The following is a 23,629-nucleotide window of genomic DNA, read 5'->3' as shown; positions in this document are numbered from 1 at the left end:
AAAAAAGATGAGGCAATGATGATGAAGAAAAAGAAGAAAAGGAAAAGATGGCAACAAAGAAGGAGAAACAGAAACTGAAAAGGAAGAAGAAACAAACAACAAAAAACACACAAAATGAAACCCTGCCTCTGGAATACATTGCCTTTATTAATAAAGATATTACCATACTTCAGTTCGAAGCCATGAAACTTGACAGCAGACAATGTGTCTGTAGGGCAGACATAAATCCCGTCTCCCCACACCAACATCATAAAATGGTTGTACTATATTTGGAATTAGATGTGTTTGGATACTTATATTTGAATGTAAGTATGACTGATGGTCTAGGAATTCATAACCCTTCAAAATGTTGAACCAAACCACTTGTTTAAAGGAGCAGTTCTCCCACTCTGAGCCTGCTTGCTGTCTGGAATACATCTCCGGCTGGGAATGGTGGAGATAGGGATTTTTGCTTTCTCTCTTCCGCTCTGGGGGAGCTGAATAAATAGAGTCAGTGATAACTGCAACCAAAAAAAGTCACTTAAGCTGAAAAAGCAGTAGTCACAAGAAATTTAAAACTAGGATTTGATATAGGATAAGACACCCACAATCCAAACTTGACTATATTCCTAATCCAATTTTATTCTGTTGACAATGTGGCTACTCCATTTATAACAAAATAATACAGTTCAGCTCATTACAACACCAATTCTATTAGCAATTGTGACCTATTTTTGTTTATTAGTTATAATCCCTAATTTTAAAAAATTGAGGTGGATTACACCAACAGGTACATACATTTGAGGCTATAAATAGAAACTGAAAATAAAATTTATACAGAAGAAAGTTAAAACATACCAAAGTTAATAAATTAGAGTGATTGCACATTAAATTTATTTTATGTGTAATCTTAAAAGTTGATTTTCTTAAAAGCTAATAGAAAAAGGTTAGATGTTTTGAAATTCTCATATTTGAATAAAACAAAACATACTGGTTCATTAGGAACTTTAATCTTATTCCTGACAGTTGTGAGTTCTTTAAATGCAGAACTGTGGACAAACTAAGAACAATGCCCTAACATTAATCTAACAGAATATGCAAACACAATACTTATGGAGCTTTTTCATTCTGAAGTTACAGCAGCAAAATACAAGGAGGCATCCTCAGTAGAGAACTAAGCCGATCGAACTTGATCAAGTTAGAATTAAAACTTAAAGTATCTGATTAGCCTTCTCAAAGATCTATTGCCCTACAGTGGTAGCTGGTCTCCAAAGATGGCTCCACTTCCTCCCTTCCCAGCAGACATGTGCTGCTCCTCACATCCAAAGGTAGGTCTTAATAGTCAGTGCATGCCCTTGAATCTGGGTGAGGCCTATGACTTGGATGGAATTCCAAGTCATGCAATTCTAGGCTAAGTTTGAAGAAAGTCTGGTAGTTCCCACTTCTGTGCTCTTGAGAGATTCTGAGCTGCCATGGAAAAAGTCTGGCTATGATGGAAAGACCATGTAGAGAGGCCATGTATAGAAAGGGGACAAGCTGAGAGACTACATCAAGGGGAATCAAGGAATCCAGCCAATGTCAAGGACATATGAGCCCATGTGACCCCAGCCAGCCAGCCCCCAGCCCTTTGAGTTAGCCTGCCGTCAGTCAATATGTGGGATTAACACATGTGTCCAGGGTCAGGAGGCTGTGGTTCAAGATCCAGCCCCAACAGACACTCACTCTGAGCAAGGCCTAGTCGCTGCATCTGGGGCTCAGTCTCCCCATTTGAAAAAAACACATTCAATGGCTCCATCCCGGGGGCAGGTTCAGGCAAGTGACTGCATGAGAGAGACAGCTTTAAAACTTGGAAGGCCCCCAGCACAGCCAGACAAGTGGCTCTTTGCTTTCTTTATTCCCCTCCTCAGTGGGTCCATTTAGATAAACCACACCCAAGTAAACAGGGCTGCAGGCGCCAGGGTCTGGTCACAGAACCAGATGCATATGTGAAGAAGTCATACTGCCTGTTCCAGCCCAACTGACATTGTGGGGCGCAGAGACAAGATTCCCCACTGTGTCCTGTCTAAATTCCTGAGCCACAGAATCATGAGAAATAATAAAACTGTTGTTTTAAGCCACTAAGTCTGGGGCAATTTGTTACGTAGCAATAAAATAACCCAAACACTCACAAATGAAAATACTTTGTTTCATGGTAGTAGAGGGCCTAGGCCTGATCTCATTTCCCTTTATTCTCTCTTTATGGTGCTACAATGATTTTGTATATGGTAAGTTTGAATATATATGGAGATGGGAGCATTCTAGGTCCTTCTCCCCTTTGTCTTTCCCAACCAACTAGTCAAGTACTGTCTGCATTAATTCTGGAACCACCTGAGCCTCTTCTTTCTTCACCCCTTTCACTGAATTTGCTCAGACCATCATGGACTCTCACTGTGACTCCTATATTAGCCTCCCAAATCCAAATCTCCCTGTCTTTAGTTTCTCTCTCAAGTCATCTACTTTTCACACCTCTACCCAGTGGCAAAGATCTGATCATGCTCCTATCTTAGAATCCTTTACTAGCTCCCCATCCTTGCCTTTCACAACAATCAGTGATGTTTATGTTTCCACTAGTCCCTCACCTTTCCCTAACAACGTCGCTACCTATGTACGAGCTCACAAGATTGCTCAAGGTTGCGAACTGCACAGCTCCAGGGGGCACTCGTTTCATAGACTACACTACAAACCATGTCACATGGAACCACGCCGTGCCAACCCTGCCCAACTGCAGTCAATGTCCTAAGACCGCAGACACTTCATATCCCTTTCCTTTGATGTATTTTTCACTCATCTTTCCTTTATTTCTCAGCTATACTTACTCCAAGCTCTAGTTTATATAATTAACCATACCCAGTCAATCAGTTCATCAAAATTGCTCAGAGTTCAACCATCAAAAACTATTCTATTGAACACATGCCACATACCCAGTTCCTAGATGTTCCTAGAGATAAATAAAACAAGCAAGATCTCTGCCTTCAATGAGTTCTCACTCCTAGTAGAGAGTCACTTTTTATCACGTAGATCAGAGGTTGTTAAACTTTTTCTGTAAAGGACCAAAGAGCAAATGTTTCAGTTTTGTGGGCCATATGGTCTCTGTCGCAACTACTCTACTCTACTGCTGTAGGGAGAAAGCAGCCATACATAATAAGTAAATAAACAGGCATGGATTTGTTTCAATAAAACTCTGTTTTCAAAAAAAGTGAGCTTGTTGACCACTGATAATTTTTTTTTTTTTTTTAGACAGGATCTTGCTCTGTGGCCCAGGCTAGAGTGCAGTGGCATGATCATAGCTCACTGCAGCCTCAACCCCCTGGGCTCAAGCAATCCTCCTGTCTCAGTCTCCCAAGCACTGGGATTACAGGAATAAGTTACCATGCCCAGCCCTAATAGACTTTCACTGTAAAGTCACTTCTGATCAATCCCATTCCCACAATGATGCTTCCCTTGGCTTGTAACAGCATCTGCCTTCAATAAATGTTGAGTCTTTCCACATAGCAATGGTGGGAGAAGATTCTTAGGAAATGAAGGTATAAAGGGCATGGAAAAAAAATGTACCATCTACAAGATTTATTGTAACTGAAAAGCAGTAAAATATTAAGATCAAGAGCTCCAGCTATGAAGCTAGATTTCCCAACTCTACCACTTACTAGTTTATGTCCCTGGAGTAATTACTGAAACTCTGCATCCCTTGTTTCTTCATCTGTTAAATGAATAAATAAGCTTAATCTTCCTCATAAAGGCCTTACGTTTTAAGGGAATTAGTATTTGCAAAGTACAATCGTAAGTGATACCTCAGAGCTTTTTTTTTTTTTTTTTAACATTATGGCTGCAATGTAATGTAAAAAATTGGGCTGAGCTTACAGGCAACCAAGGTAAAAAATGAAAAAGAAACAAATAACTCATATGACTGGTCACGATTTAAGACACATACCAATTTCCACTGGAAAGAGAAATACTTCTTGCAACCCTATTCAGAGAGAAATTTCTCTCGGGGGACATGACAGCAAGAGGGTTCTGAACAACATAAAGAGCAATGCCTCCAGCTCAGAAGCCCAGACAACGCCCAGCAGGCTGCCTGCAATGGTTACCTACCACCCTCATATAAGTCAAGGTCTAATATTAAAATATCATACACACGCTGTACAAAGTCCCACTGGCTCTAACATCCTATGATTCCTTCTGTTTTATTAATGCCTTTGCAGAAAGTTTCTTGTTGGACTAAATAATACTATGTGATTAACCATACTTAGGATTTGTGAACTAGCATGAAAGAATATTAGGAATTTTAAGTGGAATTTTACCAATGTCTTGGGCCTGCATTTTTGTCTGGTGGAATGAAAAACCAAAACCATAACTAAAATTAATGGAGAAAGAAAAGTTAACATTCAGTTTTGTCTTTAGAACTTAATCTCTGCATACCTTGGCTCTCATATCTGTGAAGGGAAGCTTATGAAAGCACCCAGCTTGTAGAGTGGCTATGAGGATTCAACGAATTATCATATGCAAAACAGTAAGAACAGTGCTTAGCATATAGAAGTTATCTAAATGTTACCTACCATGGCTGCAATTGTTATTACGTATTTGCTTAGACTTAATACCAGACTCTCTTTCCAAGGATGCTACCCTTCTGTGCACTCATGGTTCCTGAAGTACTCCCAGGATCATGGGGTGTATGTCTCTGGCCTTCCACAGAACTAAACTCTAGCTGGCATTCAATCAAGCCTTCTTGAATTAATGAACTTTTTGAAACCCCACTTAATGATAAGTTAGTGGTAAAATGCTTATAATAGGATTCTTGACTTTGATGATTTAACAATCTAACGAGAAAATCGACTTGAACATCACGAGACACTAAACTGTCATGCGCCTGAGTTAGGCCACAGAACTCAGGCCTGATATATTATTGATGTCGGTTTCTTCAAAGAATCTCATGGGAAAAAATTCTAGGTTGCTTAAGCAGGCCCATTTGCTGGGTTCGTGTTTAAAAACAAAGAAATTGTTAAAAGAATGTATTTCTCTTTCAAGAAAACATTTTTAAAATCTTATTTTCACATTGAAAATAAAGCTAAAACTCCCAAAGTGGTTAGGCTGGTTGTTTGGCTTATTGGAAGAAAACCAACAAACTAGTACATGAATACTGTAATAATTTTTTAGTATTTTGCTTGATTAGAGTCATCAGTATAATATTATAATTTTTAAAGTGTGTGCTACACAAGACAATAAAGGAACATTTTAATATTCTTTAAAATGCCAAATAAAGTTGAAGGGAAGTCTGTATTCCATTTCCATCAGCTCTCATCTCATTTCACCGTAGGCTGATGTATGTTTTAATTAATTTGTATTACCAACTTATACATTTTTATAAACAACCTCTATGCCTTCAATGTTACAAAATGAGTCCCATAAATAAATATTTTGTCTCTACCTTCTTGTTTCATGTGTGGAATTGCTGAAATCTTCTATTTAAGAATACTAAATCCTTTTTTTAAGAAAAATTGTGTCCCGATATTTTAGTTTAATCTTTTCAATAAATGGAAACTATACCCCTGCAAGAATCTTTTCCCATACTTAATTATTAGTCCATCTGACTTCAGGTGAAGTCTTAAGGTCTCCTTTACAAAGTAAAATGGACTTTATGAAGTCTACAGAACTTTTTCTGTATTCCCTATTACAGTTCTTTATTTTAATAACAGACTTCTACATAATTAATCCCTTGGAGTTTGCCATCACATAACCTACCCTGCGTATGAACTGTTCCATGGGTATTTTTCTGGCAAGAAGACCTCTGGAAAAAAATAAACAAATAAAGACCAAAAGGAATCATGCACAAGTTGACAAATTGTGTCAAATACAACTGGTCTCATGTACCTATAAACCACACGACAAGGGCAGAAGTCTCAATCCATCTTCTCCAAGGTTTGGGAAGGAGATCTCACTGTGAAGAACCTTTCCCTTTGACAGGAAACAGTAATATTTCCTTACTTGGGAGCTAAAGCGATAAGGCAGTCATAAATAAATGGTGCATAACTAGTGCTATTCAAGTACAGTTGGGTGTTTTTTTTTTTTTTTGGAATGTCTCCCACACTTTTTGCCTAATCACAGTTTAGAATTTAGCTGAGAACAATTCCTATGAATTGAAATTCAAACAAATAACATTAGGATTTTATTATTTTTCATAAACCCATTTCACATATCAAGCAGTGCCCAAGCAAAAGAAAACTACTATACATGTATTATTTCATACAGTTTTGAAACTTGAACAATTCTCATTTGAAAACAGAAAAAAATGCAATTTTTGCAGAGTGGATGGGGACCACACTGATTCCTTTTTAAAAAAGGATTTCCCGTAAAAACAGAAATTGGCAATTTACTCTAAGAAAACATAGCAGAAGCTGGGAAGAAACGCGAGGATGCCTAAATTTCCACTGTGGAACAACTTTTGCTGCCCAATGGGGAGAGAAGGAAAAAAAAAAAAAAAAGGAACACCTGCAACAGGGTGGGAAGAGAGGAAGATAAGCTGGGACTACACATCCAGTGAGCAGAAAATGAGGCCAGTTTCTAATCCAGGAAGAAGGGGAGCTGGCAAAAAAGGAACATAGATACGTATTTTAGGAAGAATAGCAAGGCGGATTTTGTAGTCACCTGCCACATCAGAGAAAACCAAGAAGGCAGTATTTGCTGGAGAGAAGGAACCAGTGCACAGCAGATACTGATGAGTTTAAAGCACCTTTTAACTAGAGGAAAGATTAGTGAGGTGCTGAAAGTTGCTGCCACCAACTGGGCATCAGGCAGACTCGGGGGTTACAAATCACTTTCACTTCATAAACTGTGCATTTCCAATCAGAATGGTAAACAGGTTTCACTGTAGCCAAAGAGGTGAGTTTTGAAGCTGGTAATATTTTAACAGACAAAAACAGAAATTTTAAGCAATAACTGGAAAAATGTAGTACATAACTGCTTTTTCTGATGATTTATACAGCAGGGCACCATTAAAGGATTTATTCATATGAGACTGTAATGGCAATAAGCAGAGGGAATAAATTTAAAATGTTATTCAAATTTTACATGAGAAATGGGGTTTGCTTAAGATCTACGGGAAAGACTTTGATCCAGCAATTCTATTTTTACTAATTTATACCACATATAAACATGTGTATGTAAACACAGGTATGCAGAAGAAAGTTGGTAATAGCAAAAGACTCAATGTAATCTAAAGAGCCATCACTAGAGAACTGTTTCAGCCACATAATGAGGTTCTATACAACAAGAAAATGGGGTTGGGTGCGGTGGCTCATGCCTGTAATCCCAGCACTTTGAGAGGCAGAGGCGGGCGGATCACTTGAGGCCAAGAGTTTGAGACCATCCTGGCCAACATGGCAAAACCCCATCTCTACTAAAAATGCAAAAAATTAGTCGGGCTTGGTGGCATGCGCCTGTAATCCCAGCTACTCTGGAGGCTGAGGCAGGAGAATCGCTTGAGCCCAGAAGGTGGAGGCAGTAAGCCAAGATTGCACCATTACACTCCAGCCTAGGCACCAAACAGAGCAAGACTGTGTCTCAAAAAAAAAAGAAAGAAAATGCATGAGGTAGATCCATATGAGTTAACAGGTGGATGAATTAAAGATACATAAAAAGTAAAGTTCAGAATATTGCATGTACAATATATTCCATGTATTAAAAAGGATACACACACACATGTATACATATATATTTATGTGTGTATCTGTACACGTTTACATATGCCTATAAGATTTATAGAAAAATACCCAAGAAAATGGTCTCTGAAAGATGGCAGGGAAATACTTTTAATTGTATATATTTTTAAATTATTACTTTCACCCCCACCGTGTGTGTGTGTGTGTGTGTGTGTATAACTTATTATAAAATCTTATAGTTAACATGAGAATTAGGAACACACATAATTACAATTCTATTAATACCCTGTTTTTAGGAAGGCTTTATAAATAGTTTGCAATAGGATAAGGTCTGTGTTAATGATCAAATACTGTGAGGAGCACAGAGAGGTATCTCTCTATAATCACAAACAAATGTAAAACCAGACAGAGAAAGCACTAGTGTGAGTAAAAGTGTGGCATCCTGTTAAGCAACAAAGTAAAACTTAGTTTCTTTTTTCACATTCAGTCTGTGCCTCCCAAGGGAACACACTAGTTGGTGACAGCCCAGAGAAATGAGACAAATGTCTGATCAGGCCCCACACCTCCCTGAAGATCTTCAGCCACAGAATTAAATCCCCACTTCCTTTATATACAGGAGCAATTCTATCAGAATAGATATTAAGATAATATTATGTAGGAGAAATGTATTTTTGAAGGAAAAATACTGGACTAAATGAGGTCCTCTTGAGAACATATGAAAATCAGAGCCTCAGTCTACTTATTGAACTTGCCATGTGCTTTGCACACAGGACAATAAACGTCTGCTGTCTGATCAGGGTCAGGCTTACCATGATAAGCAAACTTCCTTCCATCATCATCGGATTTCTGGATTTATTTTCCAGAAAGGCCAAGATGGACCCGAATTAATCGTAACTATGTTCTGTGCTATTTTATCACAGCCTAAGTGCTTGGCTCTTACAATCATCGTGTCCCTTCTCCAGACTAGGAGTCAAAAACTGGTCTGGTGAGTTTACTGCACTTTTTCTTCTCATATCTGGGCCACACAAACACAAATTTTACTACATATACATGACTATAACACCCCACAACAAAAAAAAAGAGTAAGTGAAATGATCAGCTACATATCCAAGTGGACACCATCACTTGGTGACCCAGAGCCACATAATAAAGCTACAGAACCACTCAGGAAAAGAGCATCAGTCAGGATGGTAAGAATTTATACAAAATCTCCCTATATATACTGTCAGAGTTTACTTAACAGGCTCCTCCAGGAAGATAAAAGGGGTCATTGACAGTCCATCCTGCTGTTTCCATGGAGGCTTTAACTTAAATAATTGCAAACAAATTTCTCTTAAAGGAAATGTATTCCCACTGTCCTTCAATACAGTAAAGTGACAACCCTTAGTCAACCCGCCTAATTTAAATCTTTCCGGCCAAAACATCTATAATAGCGGCATGGGAAGCCAGTGAAATGGTCAACTGAATGTACATAATACAAACACCCCTAGTTAAAAATACCCCCGGCCGGCCACAGCAGCCTTACTGCTGCAGTGAAACGGAGAGCCCCACACAACCCAAAAAAACCAGTTCTCAGAACCACTTGCCCTGTTCTGCTTCCAGTGTAGACATCTAAAGGAAGCACTGCCCAGAAAACCCAATTCGTAATTGTAATAAACATAATTTACGGAAGAGTCGACTACTCTGTGATTTATCCTCTGACTCTCATGGGAATCCCCTCCTTTCCTTGCCCCCTTTCAAACACAGCATCTACCAAGATGACCCCAAGGAAAGTACTTTCCTCTAGACACAACCAGAATTGGTATTGCAGGGAAAGGAATGGGCTTCTCCTCTTATCCCACTCGCAACTCCTCCCCTTCTTCCTCAAGGAACCCTTCTCGCCTCCCAAAATCTGCCTCAACAATGGCCTAAGATTCCTTTCAATCATGTCCTCTCCTTTGGGGCAGAAATCTTTGGGAGTGGGGCAAGGTAGTTTAACCACGAACGGGGTGGGGACTAAACAACCCTAGCACCTCTAAGGTGCCCCCAGGAGGTCTTGCCAAGGAGTCTTCTACAGGGAGAATCATCCTGCCAGTTGTTCTGGATCTTGAAACTTGGGAGACCCACACCAAAGGGGGGGACCGGTTCTTTTACCCTTTAAGCGCGTCGTGTCCTCCGCCGCCTCTTCTCTTGGCCCGACTGGCTCTGGTTTCCTTCACGTTCCCAGCCTCCAAATTGGCGTCCGCCCCATGACTCGTGTAGGACGCTAAAAGCACGGTAAATCCCAGGAGGATCTCCAGCAGGCCCCCTCGACGCATGATGCCGAGCCGCCGCCGGCTCCCGCCGCCTCCTGCCGCGCCCGGGGCTCGGTCTGCGGCCGCCGCTGCGCCCTGAAGCGCACCGCGCCGCCGGGGTCCCGCTCTCCCGCCGCCCGTCCCCCGGGCCGGGCTCCTCCCGCCTTCTCCAGGCGCTGCTCCCACTTCAGGCGGCCCCTGCCAGCTGCAACACAGAGACAAATCCCCGAGGCGGGGAGACTTTCAGGGCATCGGGATGCTGAAGCCTCGCGGTCCCCATTCCCGAGCCCAACCCGTGCGCCGCCTGCGCGTGGCGCAGTTAATTTGGGTAAGGGAAGACGGTTTGGTCCACAGCTGGCTGGAAAGCCCAGGCCCCCGGCGGCAGCAGCCCCGGCCAATCCCTCGGCCTCCCGGGCCCCGCCAGAAGAGCGCAGCGCAAAGTACCCATGTCCCCAAAGGTTCTAAGCCCCGGGCGAGCTCTCTGGGTTTATTTTTTTAGTGGCACGAATTGCGCGCGATGCGCGCTCTAAACGCCCCACTCCTCAGCCTGCCCTCTCCGCCAGGCTGGAAGCCCGCCGCGCAGTCCCCGCCGACTCCGGGCGCTGCCACCGCCCCCCGAACATCTGACGCGGAGCGCGGCACCAAGAGTCCCGGGCCAGGAAGCTGTCAGGCAGGGGAGGGCCAGCGCCAGCTGTGGACGTTCCGGGACAGCCCCTCACCCCAGTCCCTGTCCCTGCCCTCGGCGCGGCGCGGCGCAAACGCAAAAGCCTCCGTGGCCGCAGCTCCAGCCCCGGTGGCCGCCCGACCCCCGTCGAGACCCAGGCTGCACCCACTGGAGAAGCGGCGGCTCCGACTCCTGAGGAGGCGGCGGCGGCTGCTCCCAGTCGTGGCCGCTACAGCCACTGCTCCGCTCCGCTCGCAGCTGTCCCAGCTGTGGCCGCCTGTCCGCTTGTGGCACCCACTGTCTCTGCCGCGGCTCCCGCGGCCCCCTCCTTTCCCCACCTCTTCAAGTATCGTCCGCGCAGCGGTTTCTCGCGAGAGAAATACTTTTTTTAAAAAAAGAAAGAAAAAGAAAATGACACCCCCTCCTTCATCCCCCTCATCACCACCCCACCCCCCGGCCCCATCCATCCTCCCTTTCCACTCCCCTTTGCCAGCCTCCGCCTCGGCGCGGGGCCTCTCGCTCGCAGGATTAGCGCAGTGGGAGGAGGCAGAGGTGATCAGGTCCTGCCCGGCCTGGGACTTTTTGTCTTGAGGTGGGGAGGAGAGAAATGGGAAGAGGTGGAGTAGCGGTTTTAGCCCGCTCTGCGGCTGGGAGGTCTAGATCCGAGATTAGCCTCTCCCGTGATCGGGGAAGCCCTGCCGCAGCAGAAAGTTGTTCCACCTGCGCCAAGAATGCGCGCTGGAGACGGCTGTCCCGGAGGCCCTGGCCCGAGAGGAGACCAGTCCCCGCTGCCCGCGCCTCCCGGTAGCGCGCTCCCTGCGCCTCTCCCGCCGGACACTCAGCAGACGCCGGAGGCCATGAGGCTAAGACTGGGCGCGTCGCAGGCAGGGACTGCTGTGCCGACCGAGGAGAGGGCTCTGCCGCCCCCACTTGCCCCGGGTTGTCGAGAGCCCACTCCAGACGCGGCGCTTCTGAGGCTCAATTCAAGCCATCCAGGCCTGAATCCAGGATGCTCTAAGTCGGTGTCCAACCCAGGGGCCTGTAAATGTTGGAACCTAGGATTTAGGATGGGAGCGGTGAAGGGATGGTCCTCTTGCCCAGCCCAGATTAACATTGGGGTTCATCTGGAGGACTCTACTTACACCCTCCCCGTCCCCTCGCCCTCCCACACACACAGCTGCCTCTCCCCAGGATATGCACGGCACAGTGAATTTAGTGGCTTTGAAAGGTATAGTATTTGTGGCATCCTTATATGGATAATGCCCGATGATGCCTGCACCCTCTAACAGTTTAGGAAGGCCGGAAGTCGCACACTGGGTCCTGGCTGCTGTAACTGGAGACCCCCAGAAAATCCCCTGCAAGCGGCCACCAGCCCGCTGTCGAGCCAAAAATAAAAGCTCAGCACAAAGAGGTACGCTGGGAATGTATCCTGTTGAAAGGGATTTTCCTTATTTGTAATCGTTTGTAAAGGGGCCCAGAGGGTAGGGTAGAGAGACCTGGGCAAGTTATTCAACTTCTTTCCAATTATAAGATGGGACTTGTAGTGTCCACCACACAGGGTTATAATGGTGATGATGGACATGCTGAACTGCTATGATACATGAAGATGAAACAGTAAAACTGTGGGAACTATGAGCTGAGCTAAAGCCGTAATCCTCTAAGTATGTATGTGATCTACTCTAAGTCTCACCTGCAAAAGGTCTCTTAGCAGATTCATGAATGACAGCCTTGGTCACACACTCCTGGCTGAGTAAAGGAGATCATTCATTCAAGATGTTTTTACTGAGCACGAACTGCGTACCACTTAGTGCATTGTTGAACTACACTTCAACAATTTTTAACAAGGCAGGTTCAACAATTTGAACCTGGCTACTTCAACAATTTAGTGAACAAGGCAGAAATGTGTCTCCCCTCACACGGCAGGTAGTCAACAAGGAAAAGCACACTTGAAACAAATAATGGTCCAATTGTTGAGCACCAGACAGGATAAGTACTGGGTGCTTGCTTGGAGGATATATAACAAGGGGACTTGACCTAGGCTAGGGCTGATCAGGAAAGGGATCCCTGAGGAAATGATATTTAACTTAAGTCTAAAACATAACTAGACTCTACTTAGGATAGCAGTTCTCAACCCTGGCTATGCAGTAAAATAATGAGAGGCTTAAAAAAAAATTCTGACACCAGGACGGGCGTGGTGGCTCATGCCTGGGAGGCCAAGGCATGTGGATTACTTTAGGCCAGTAGTTCAAGAGCAGCCCGACCAACATCGTGAAACCCCATCTCTACTAAAAATATAAAAATTAGCCAGGTGTGGTGATGCATGCCTGTAAATCTTGCTACTCAGGAGGCTGAGGCACTAGAATCGCTTGAACCCGAGAGATAGAGGTTGCAGTGAATGGAGATTGTGCCACTGCACTACAGCCTGAGCACAACAGCCTGGGCACAACAGAGCAAAACTCCGCCTCAAAAACTAAATAAATAAATAAATAAATAAATAAATAAATAAATAAATAAATAAATTCTGACACCAGGCCCCAACACCCAGAGTTTCTGATTTGAGTAGTCTGTAGTGGATCCTTCACATGGATATTTTTTAAAGCTCCCTGGGTAGGGAGATGTAAGGAGGGAATTCACACTGGGAAAGGGATCTGAGCAGAGGGACCATGGATGAGGAGAAAGCAGGGCTGTTGGACATCCAGAAAGGCCTTGCCCTGCCCACCAGTTTTCTGGGCTGCTCTGCACCTACAGGGGAATCTGGAAACTGCGTGCTTTCCTTGTACTCCAGCAGCATGCAAGACATGCTGTGCCCTCTCTCTCTCAGAATCTTACACTCAGTGACATGTTGGACAGCAGCATCCAAACACAAGCCTTTTCTAAGGCTTCTGCCCAGGAAGTAAAGGCCAAATCCAGTGCCCTGCAAGTCTCCTCTTCCAACATTTCTGGACATTTCTATTACTTCTAACTCAAACTACCTTCCAGGGTTTCACCTCAAAGGGAGGGATTTGGATTAAACGCTTTTATCTGGCCTTTGCTTTCCCCGTAACCTCCTCTTTATTCACTGGCCTCTTTTTCCAATAAAGGAAAGATTCTTTCTTCATATTGGATGGCAGCTCCAAGCCATATACTCCCCTCTTTGAGCAATAAGTCTCATGTTCTAACCACAATGGTGGAAGATCTGCAGGGGAAGGGGAGACAGGGGGAAGTAAATGCATTTTTAAATATACAAGAAATATTCCCACTATCTAGGCAATCAACTTATATTAGAGTAGCATGCCACTTATGTCAAAATTCGGTAATGAATAATAAAAATCTATGTCTTTGCAATAAGATTTTCTTGATGCCAGATGACTGAGGACCCAACTCTCCCTAAACCTATCACAGACTTTTTTTTTTTTTTTTTTACATAATAGGTTGTTTTGCGCTGTTTGCAAATTAAGTCCACGGGCTACAATTCCTTGCTTCCATCTCCTTATTTCAAAGAATTCTATTCACCCTAAGAAACCCTGCTCAAATTCCTTCTTGTTCATAGGTGTTTTAGCTCATGCCCATCTCTCTTGTTCTAACATCATTGCACTTACTAACTGAGTCATTCACTGAATAGTTAATTAATTTTAATACATGATTACAGTATGCCTACTATATGCCAAGCGCCATGTCAGGACTGACCATTAGGGATATTTCCTCTGTTGCTATCGTGAACTATTAGGTTGACACAAAAGTAATTGCAGTTTTTGCCATTTAAAAGTACTAGCGAAACCACAATTACTTTTGCGCCAACCTAAATATATATATTTTTTCTATAGCCATTGTACTTACTCCCCCTAGCTGTATGATATTAAAGTCAAGGTGACATTCCTTATTCAAGGAAACTTGCTAGTGTCCTGAAAACTATGACAAAACACAAATACTTTGTTTATTGTTTGATCAATTGAAATCTTGTGGCATTTTTAGCTTCAAGCCACTCTCATCATTTTATACCTCTTGTATAAATATCTGTGCCAGCAAAGGTTCTTTGTCTACAAGCAAGAAAACTAGTTATGGAAAATTTAAGCAAAAAAAAAAAAAAAAAAAAACCTTTTAAGTATTATCAGGTTATGAGATGGCTCACTGAACTTGACTTTGTGATAAAATGGGGAGTAGTACAGTTCTGGGATAATGGTAAGCAGAGAACCTCTTCAGGCTGATGTCATGTGAGTAAATCAATTCCAACCATTTTGATCTTTTTCCACCTCAGAGTTCAAATTCAAAGGACAGGGTCCTTTTGACGTAGCTATTTAGGGAACTTGGGCACAATCCTGGCCAAAGGATGATGGAGTATCTCGATGGATAGCAGAACAAGATTGCATGCCACGGGAAAGGGGTTCATCTATCAAAGATGGGCAAAACACTATTTTGGTCATGCACCAAAAATTGAAGGGCATTAATGCTTGTCAGGGGAAAAAAAAAAATCCACATGTTCATTACACCATCTCAGGAACTTTGAAGATGTTTAGAGCTTACTGAAATAAAGCATTTTCAAGCTTTACTTGGAAGAAGCATACTCTAAAATCAGCTTCTCAGTCTTCCTTTGCAAACTAAATCATGGCTTCACAAAAAGCTAACTAGACTTTCATGTAGCCCAGTTCCTGCCATTGATAGTGGCAAATAGATCACTCATGATAGAGCCAACTATATCTTCAAAAATTGGCTTCTGACTTTTAGTGAGTATTGTAGAATTTTGTAGTTATAAAAATATAATGCATGTATCACACCTACCAGAAACCACACCTACTTACATATATATAGAGAGAGAAAAATCATACGTTCACATACATAATCACGTTTAATCTTTACCACAACTTTTGGTAGATTGAAAAACATAGCCACAATATTTCTTATCTTCTTCCATCAAGAAGTAGAGTCTATTTCTCAATTCTTTGAATCTGAGTTGGCTTTGTATTTTTCTTTTACCAGTAGAATATCATAGAAGTAACATTGTATGACTTCCAAAGCTAGGCCTTAAAAAATCTTGCAGCTTCCTCTTTTACCCTATTAGATGTTGCCCTGAGATGGATAGGCCTTCAAGAAGTCCAGGATGAAAGACAATGTGAAGAGATACAGCCCCAACTCTCTCAGCTACATCAAGACTCTTCCTGAGCCACCAACTAAATGTAGTCACATATGTGAGCCCAGCAGACCAGCACAACTGCCCAGTTAACCCACAGAATAAATAGATCATTGCTTTAAGCTACTTATTTATTAGGGTGGTCTATTATGTAGGAATAGATAAATAATTAAAACCTTATAATGGAAAATAATTTTTCTCAATTTTAGAGATGAATAAACTCACATTCAGAAGAGTTAAGAAACTTGCTCAAATTCATAAAATCAAGAGGAGAGGCAGAGCTGTAATTAAAACCAAGCCTTTGACAAATCAAGGAAACTTTTCATGTCATCACTGCTACCTCATTTGTGGCTACAAAATCTCAGTCAAGATCTAGGGTTGATGCAAATGGGAGTCACTTCCAGTATCCACAACACTTCTCTTGTGTCTTCTTGGAAGCTAAGACTTCATCCCTTGAGTTTCACTGCTGCCTTACTTGAGAGCAATGCCTCAATGCCTACATTGCATCTTACTTGTGAGCCTCATTTATTCCATGCTACAAGATCCATGCAAGATTCCAGGATCACCAAGATCACTCCAGGAAATGAAGAGATCAAGAGAGCTGCCATAGACAAGTCTCTGCCTCTCTGCTTCAGCTTCTAGTTCCCTCATAATATAGGACAATTTCTTGTACAAAATGGATGCTCCATAAATATTTGTTGAATGAACTTTTCTAGTTGGTGATGTGATGGCAACCTTAAAACCTCATGCCATTCTTCCTCATCATTCTCTGGGTTAAAGAAAGGCTTCAACTTTTCCAGCAACTGACAGAGCCCTGGTGTGTGATATTGCCTCATTGTGCCTCAGTTGTCCCATCACTCCCACTCAGGAGAGGATATGAATGAATGGGTCTTAGTTTTAAAGAGCTGAAGGTGGAATTCAGTTGCCTGATTGCTAGCATAGATAGTACCTCTATGTATGTGCCATTTCCTTTTTTTGATTGTTTAGTTAGTTTATTTGTGTAGCCAATTTTGATTAAAAACCAAACACTGTGCTGGAAGCTGAGGCTTCACTGGTGTAGGGATGCCATTTCTGCCCCCTAAGAATCACAAGGGCTAGAGCATAACAGGAGGTCCTTACAGCAACAACTATCATGAACTAAGCCTTTGCTTAGTGCAGGTACTGTGCTAAGTTAGTAGTGTTCTTCCCATTTTGGAATTTTGTAGTTACAAAAATATAATGCAGGCTTAAGAAAGAACAGTTTAAAATGACATAAATAAACCTTTGTTTTAGGAAAAATTTGCATATGTTTGTGCTTGTGTGGTATACTAAGAATCCTGAGCAATTCCCACTTCAATATAAAATTCTAGTGTTGTGAGGGCAAAAGGTGAGAGTTTAAAAGAAAGGTAAAAATTTATACATGCTAGAAAAAAATGAGAATTGTTTTCATTTTCATGATTCTTCAGAAAATTTATTTATTAGAAATATTTTAACTACTTAACTAAAAGATTTTTTTAGGTAGTTTTTCATAATCCCAACCACCCTCTTTTAGTTTTCTCATTTTGCCTCTCGTCTTTGTCCATATGGTGCATTTTACATAGTTGTACCTCTGGTGGATGTATAGTTTTATCTTCTGCTCAACAGGGAGGAGAATTTGTTCAGCATTTGAGTGTTTAACCTTTGCATTTTGTGGATGGGGTCCCTGGGTGAGGTCTGCCTAACCATCTTTCTGGCAGAAAGCATGTACAACTGTTGAATTATGTTATTGAAATAACTTTCATTACCTCAATCCCCCAAAGCAAACAGTTGCTCTCCACCCAAAACAAAAGCTCTGGTTCCCAGACTTCATTTCACTTGTGTTTTCCATGAGTTCTGTGACCCACCCTGGTATTCCCTGTCATTTTTTCTACCAGACATAACAGATACCAGCCCAACAGCAGAGACGAATAAAGCGGAGGCCTGGACAGCAGGAAAGGACATAACATTTTATCCATCACAAATTAAAAACATTCTCTCTTAGCTCCATTCAACAAGTGTTACCAAACACCAATCTTGTGTTGCAGACTATGGGAGACGCTACAGAAGCCACCAAAATGTGCCCATCCTGCAGTCTGCTCTCTCTCAGGAGGGAGAAAACGAGTGCTTATAGCAGAGGTCAGCAAATTTCTATAAAGTGACAGACAGCTAACAAATACTTTAAACTTCATGAACCGTAAGGCAAAAGAAAACAAATTTCCACACGCATTTTACTGACAAAAATAAAAATTTGTCTATGGACACTGAAAGTTGAATTTCATATAATTTTCATGTGTAATGAAATCTTCTTCATTTGATCATTTTCATCAATTTAAAAGTGTAATAACTATTCATAGCCTGCAGGTCATAGAGAAACAGGGGGTGGGGGCAGATTTGCTCTGTGCAGCCATAGTTTACCAACTTCTGGAGTTAAAGAAAAAGGCCAGCATAGAACCTGGCTTGGGCACGACTCTCCAAAGTGGCTGGCACCAAGACAGGGATCCACAGAGGAGAGAGGTGGGGTGGGGTGGGGTGGGGTGATCCAATCAGAAGACTTAATGGAAGAAATGGGATTTGAAGATCGCCTTGAAGGGAGGGTAGGATTTGGCTACATGGGGAGAACATTCCAGGCGGAAGTGATGAGCATGAGTCCAAGGCACAGAGGGAGGGAAGATTATGGGCCAAAGGGGACATGCAGGGTGTTTCACCATCCTTCATGGTGACATACTTCTAGCTCTCCAAGGTTTCTGTGACACACCCTGGGCCATGTGTTTACAAAGAGGAGGGGTATTGTGAGCCTGTAGGAGTCAGTCTTTAGATGACGATTAATCATATTACATGAATGTTAATAATATCTATAACCCGAAACTTGTAGAAAACATAAGATCCATCTGATCTCTGGTTTAAACCTGATGAAAGGCAAACTAGACCTTATTTTTCTCCATCCAGAGATTTTCCACGTTTCATTTGGTCACCTATTTAAATAATTTTTTTAAAGAATGCACTTTTTCTTCAGGATCTTAGTATTCTAACGATACCAGAAAATGCCACCTGCCCTAACCCAAATATTCATGGCGAATCTGAAAGTCTTGATTAAGTTATGAGTAACAAGTAGCTTTGGTTAGTGACTTTTCTGTTTTCCTATATCTGTTTTTGTTTTCACTCTAGATCTGAATTTTCTCTTAAACAGTTAGTAATTAGCGCATACTAGTAATTACTGGATACCTAAAAAAATGTTTTTCCTGGCTGACTTGATCTATTCCCATGATTTCACCCCTTGCTCATGACATACTAATAACTCCCAAATCTGAATCTGCAGCCCAGACATTTCCCTAGAGCTTCAAATTCAGATGTCCAAGTTCCTGCTGGATGCCTCCACCTAGTCCTCCCACAGGCGTTCAGACTCAACTGTGGTAGCAGCCACGACGACGGCCTCCAAAGATCCCCCGTCTGGGTACTCATGCCCAGGGGTAATCCCCTCCCCTTGAGCATGGCCTGGACCTAGTGATTCTCTTCTAGCAGATAGAGTATGGCAGAGGCCATGGGATGTCACCTCCAATATGAAGTTACACAAAGACTCAGGAGCCTGTCTTGCTTGCCCTTTCTTGCCCTCCTGCCTGCCCACGCTGATGGAAGCCAGCTGTCACGTTGTGAGCTGCCCTGCAGGGAGGCCCTGTGAGAGGAACTGACACAGTGACGGACTAAGGCCCACAGTCCAAACCACCCTTGATGAACTGAACTCTGCTATTAATAATAATCACACAAGCAAGTTTGGGAGTCTTCAGATAAGACTGCAACCCCAGCCAACACCTTGATTCAGCCATGAGAAACGTTCAGCCCGAGGCATTTAGCTAAGCAGTGCCTCATTTGTGACACAGAAACAATGAGATAACAAATGTGTAGTGTTTGAAGCCACTAAATGTTGAAGTTATTTGTTACACAGAAAGAGATAACTAATATGTCAGCAAACTCCCTAAACTTGTTTCTTCCCCTAAATTCTCTATTTTAATTATTAGAATCACCATGTTCTCACTCATCTATGCTTGCAAAAGGGTTTAACAAAGGTCCTTCATTTGTGTTTCCCTCATCCTCAAAAGCTTGAATGCTTTTTGTATTTTTCAATCACAATTGGTATGATTTAGTAGTCTTAAAATTTGTTCCCTTCGAGTTCCATCTGGAACTCAAGCCATTTGTGCTACAGCTTGAAATTTCTCAATTTCTGCATGATTCTGCTAGCAACAATATTAATGACATCATACTGGATATCTTTCCACAGATTAAAAAAAACACTTGGGGAAGTGTCCAGAGTGATAGAATAGGAGAAGGAAGAGTCTGGGAAATGCTGGAAAACTCTGCCCAGAGTTTGAAAATCAACCATATAAATAGGGATGGAACAAGCATGGAATTAGAAGACAGAAGACTATGGTCCTGTCTGGGCTTTGCTACCCATCTGCTGTGGTCTCAGAAAGTCACTTTACTTCTAGGGTCCTCCTTTTTCTCTTTAGGAAAATGAGGGAGTTCGATTTCAGTGAAAGGCAGAGCCACAGGGGGCTGTTTCGGGATAAAACAAGGAGCTTGTTAAACTTCAGATTCCTGCCCCTAACCTTCACCCAGTGCTGATTCAGTAGGTCTGACGTGGAGTCTAGGAATCTGTATCTTTAAAGTGTCCAGTTCTCTTGAAATATAACAAGGTATGGAAATCCATGAATTAGATCCTTTTAAAGAATATTTACAATTCTAGTGCTGTAATTGCAAAGCAGTATTTATTATATGGCAATTCTACTTTGCATGCACATTGTAAAACATATCCCCCAAAAAACAAATTTTAAAGGATAATTTTGTGTGTGTACAGGTGCTTGTGCATATATGTTTTTTTCATTTTATTTTCTTCCCATACCCTAATTGATCTCCTTGCATAGTCACTGGAATACATGAATCTCACTGGGAGAACCACTGGAGGCTGTGACAGGTCTATGGGAATTGGGTAAAGGTACAAAGGTCTAAGACACCAAGGACAAACATCTCCTTCTACTCGTGGTATGGCTTGGCATCACATGGAATACCGAGAAGTGTAAAGTGTGTGTGTGTGGGGGGGGGGAGTTAGCCCTTCTTGTTCTCACCCGAAAGCCCATCTCCATACAGTGTCATATCACAAAGAAACAGAATCTGACTTAATGAGAAAACATCTGACATGATCTTCAGTAAAACGTAACGTTAAGTCATTACTGAAGGACTCTCATGAGATGTGAAGGGAAGATTGTGCCACACCACGTACAGCACAATTTTCTCCCTTTACTATAGAAACCCCATGTCTCGGCCGGGCGCGGTGGCTCAAGCCTGTAGTCCCAGCACTTTGGGAGGCCGAGATGGGCGGATCACGAGGTCAGGAGATCGAGACCATCCTGGCTAACACAGTGAAACCCCGTCTCTACTAAAAAAATACAAAAAACTAGCCGGGCGAGGTGGCGGGCGCCTGTAGTCCCAGCTACTCGGGAGGCTGAGGCAGGAGAATGGCCTAAACCCGGGAGGCGGAGCTTGCAGTGAGCTGAGATCCAGCCACTGCACTTCAGCCTGGGAGACAGAGCGAGACTCCATCTCAAAAAAAAAAAAAAAAAAGAAACCCCATGTCTCCCTCAGACCTTAATTTTCCCATCTCCAAATCTTTCAAATCCACCCCTATACCTGTGGTCGCCATGGTTCTCCTCTCTGCCCCTGGCCTCTGTCCTAAGATTCTTGAGTCTACCCTGCAGGCCCACCAGCCCCTTATTAGGTAGAATTATTTCCCCTTCTCTCAGCTTCTCCCATTTGCTCAGCCTGGGATTTGCTTTCAGTTGAAAGAGAACACAGGATCACAGTTAATGTCTAGTATATTTTTAACTCTGTACACCAAAAAAGAAAAAAAAAGGAAACTAACAATGTAAGGCAATAAGTACTAAACCGACAGAGAATGGGAGTTCTAGATGTTCAGAGGAGAAGAAGAGACCTCTATGCAACAGTGACCAGAAAAGTTTTCATGGAGAAGAGAGGAGATAAGCTGAGGGTTGAAAACTTGGGAAAAAATCCTTTGCAAGTGAACAGTAGAGCCCTCCTGTCATGTTGGAGGAGAAACTCTTGTACAAGGAAAGACCAAATATAGGAAAGTATGCAACCTGCTTAGAAGAATGGACAAAACTGGGTGGACTGTATAAAGAAGAAAAAGAGAAAGAGAAGATTAGAAAGTGGATGGGGACCAGAAGATTGAGGATTGTGAAGAAATGCACATTATTACAGAATGCAAAGCATGGGAATGACATGATTTAGAAAATTAATTTTTTGTCACGATGCAAGAAGAACTGAAAAACAGAAATCATTTAAGAAAGGAGATCAGGAAGCTAAGGCAGCAGCTGGGTCTTGGTGATGAGCACGTGCTCCAAAGATGTGTCAGTACACATGAAAATGAATAGAAAATTATAGTGTCATTTCATGATAGAATCATTACAGCTGAACGAATGATTGAATATGAAAAGCCATGGAGAGAGGCAAGCCAAAGATAACACTGACACTTGAAATTGGTTGGCCAGCGAATGAACAGAACTAAGGAATTGAGGAGGAGAAAGATGAGAATGGGGAAGAGAGAAGATGGTGAGCTTGGTGTTTGTTACATGTGGCAGTTCTGAAGGCAGCCCAGCCAAGGTGAAGTAGCCAGAAGGCAGAGGTTTTCGAGCAATTTTTGCCAGTCAGTAAGGAGATGCAGCAGTTTTGAAGACATGGGATTCAGACTTGTGAGCATCTGTAAGAAATTAAATTTACCAGCTAATTAAAATTGCATTTTCCTATAGTTTAGACTTGTGATTCCTAATAAACCTGCAAATTGACCTGGAAGGGATAATCCTCTTGATAGCCAGCATTTGTTCTTTGAGTTTCAGATATATTCTTGGAAACAGAGTCTCATGGCAAGAAGGGTAGGAATCTTGTGTAATTAAAGAGGAAAGGAGGGACACCCTCTAAATATCAGAAACAGACTCTGCTCCTGGCAAACATGAGGAGCAAAAAAGACCTACATGTCTCCATTTGGAGTGATAGTCAGAATTTTGGGAGGTGACAAAGAAACTACATTCATGTAATACATTCATGTCTGGATAATTTGTGAATAATAAATATTATTAGTGCATGTAGACACTCAAATGATTATCAATTAAAGAAAGCTTTGCAAGACGGTTTTGTTTCCAAGAGAGAATTTTTTGTTTAAAACCTATCTAAAACACACAATAATAAATTTACATTTCCAGAGATAAATATTCAGCTCTTGACTTAGGATTTGAGAATACATTTGAATTACTTTCTTGATCAGGAACCAAGAAGTATATTTCATATTTATTGAGCAAAAATAAATATCCACTTTCATTAGCCTCAGTGCCCATCAGCATGAGATAATCAACATAAATACATAAGGTTGATACCATTAGCTGGGCTGACTTGTCCTTGTTTCTAGGATGCACATAACTCTTTGCGTAGGCCCCTACAGACCCAGGGAACCCAGGTTGCTCAGCACTGTTTGGGGCCCTTTCCACATTTATTTCTCTGCCCCTTGGCCCTCACCAAGCCCAATTCCATATTGTCACCGCAAATCTCCTTCTATTTAATACCCTGCTTTTGCTCAAACTTTATCTCACATTCAAAATGTGTTTTCCCTTACAAAGTGGATAATGCTGTTGTTCTCTGCCAAGCTCTCCTCTTCTGTGCCGACGCACACAGCCCCCAGTTGCTGGGAATGTTAACTGCTAACGGCTCACAGCTGTATCCGTCTTTGAGCTTTGCCATTGGCCTCAGAAAACTACTAGCTCAAGGTGATGCCCTCTTCTAGGGTGTGGCCCAGCATTTCCAACATTCCTAGGAGTCTGTTATGGATAATATAAGTTCAACACTCTTCAAGATGAAAGGAGAG

The 23,629-nt window shown here is 42.3% G+C and overlaps 2 protein-coding genes across 2 annotated transcripts in view; one reads left to right on the top strand and one right to left on the bottom strand.

The window, feature by feature from the left end:
• FBN1 (fibrillin 1) overlaps positions 1-10,906 on the bottom strand; it is a 240,448-nt gene extending 229,542 nt beyond the window's left edge. Inside the window, exons 1-2 of the mRNA XM_023227212.3 lie at positions 10,777-10,906; positions 9,804-10,148 (exon numbers count right to left, since the gene is read on the bottom strand). Coding sequence (XP_023082980.2) covers positions 9,804-9,967 — 164 coding nt within the window. The 5' untranslated portion in view covers positions 9,968-10,148; positions 10,777-10,906. The remainder of the gene's footprint in view (positions 1-9,803; positions 10,149-10,776) is intronic.
• Positions 10,907-11,159: 253 nt separating this feature from the next.
• On the top strand, positions 11,160-16,984 carry LOC111552735. Its single transcript, XM_023227145.1, has 2 exons — positions 11,160-12,018; positions 15,921-16,984. The coding sequence occupies exon 1, from the start codon at positions 11,339-11,341 to the stop codon at positions 11,891-11,893; it is 555 nt and encodes a 184-aa protein (XP_023082913.1). The 5' UTR covers positions 11,160-11,338; the 3' UTR covers positions 11,894-12,018; positions 15,921-16,984.
• Positions 16,985-23,629: the final 6,645 nt, after the last annotated feature.

Source organism: Piliocolobus tephrosceles, chromosome 6, assembly GCF_002776525.5.
Source record: "Piliocolobus tephrosceles isolate RC106 chromosome 6, ASM277652v3, whole genome shotgun sequence".
Taxonomy (NCBI): domain Eukaryota; kingdom Metazoa; phylum Chordata; class Mammalia; order Primates; family Cercopithecidae; genus Piliocolobus; species Piliocolobus tephrosceles.
The sequence above is the reverse complement of the archived record's forward strand: the minus strand, read 5'-3'. Positions and strand labels throughout refer to the sequence as shown.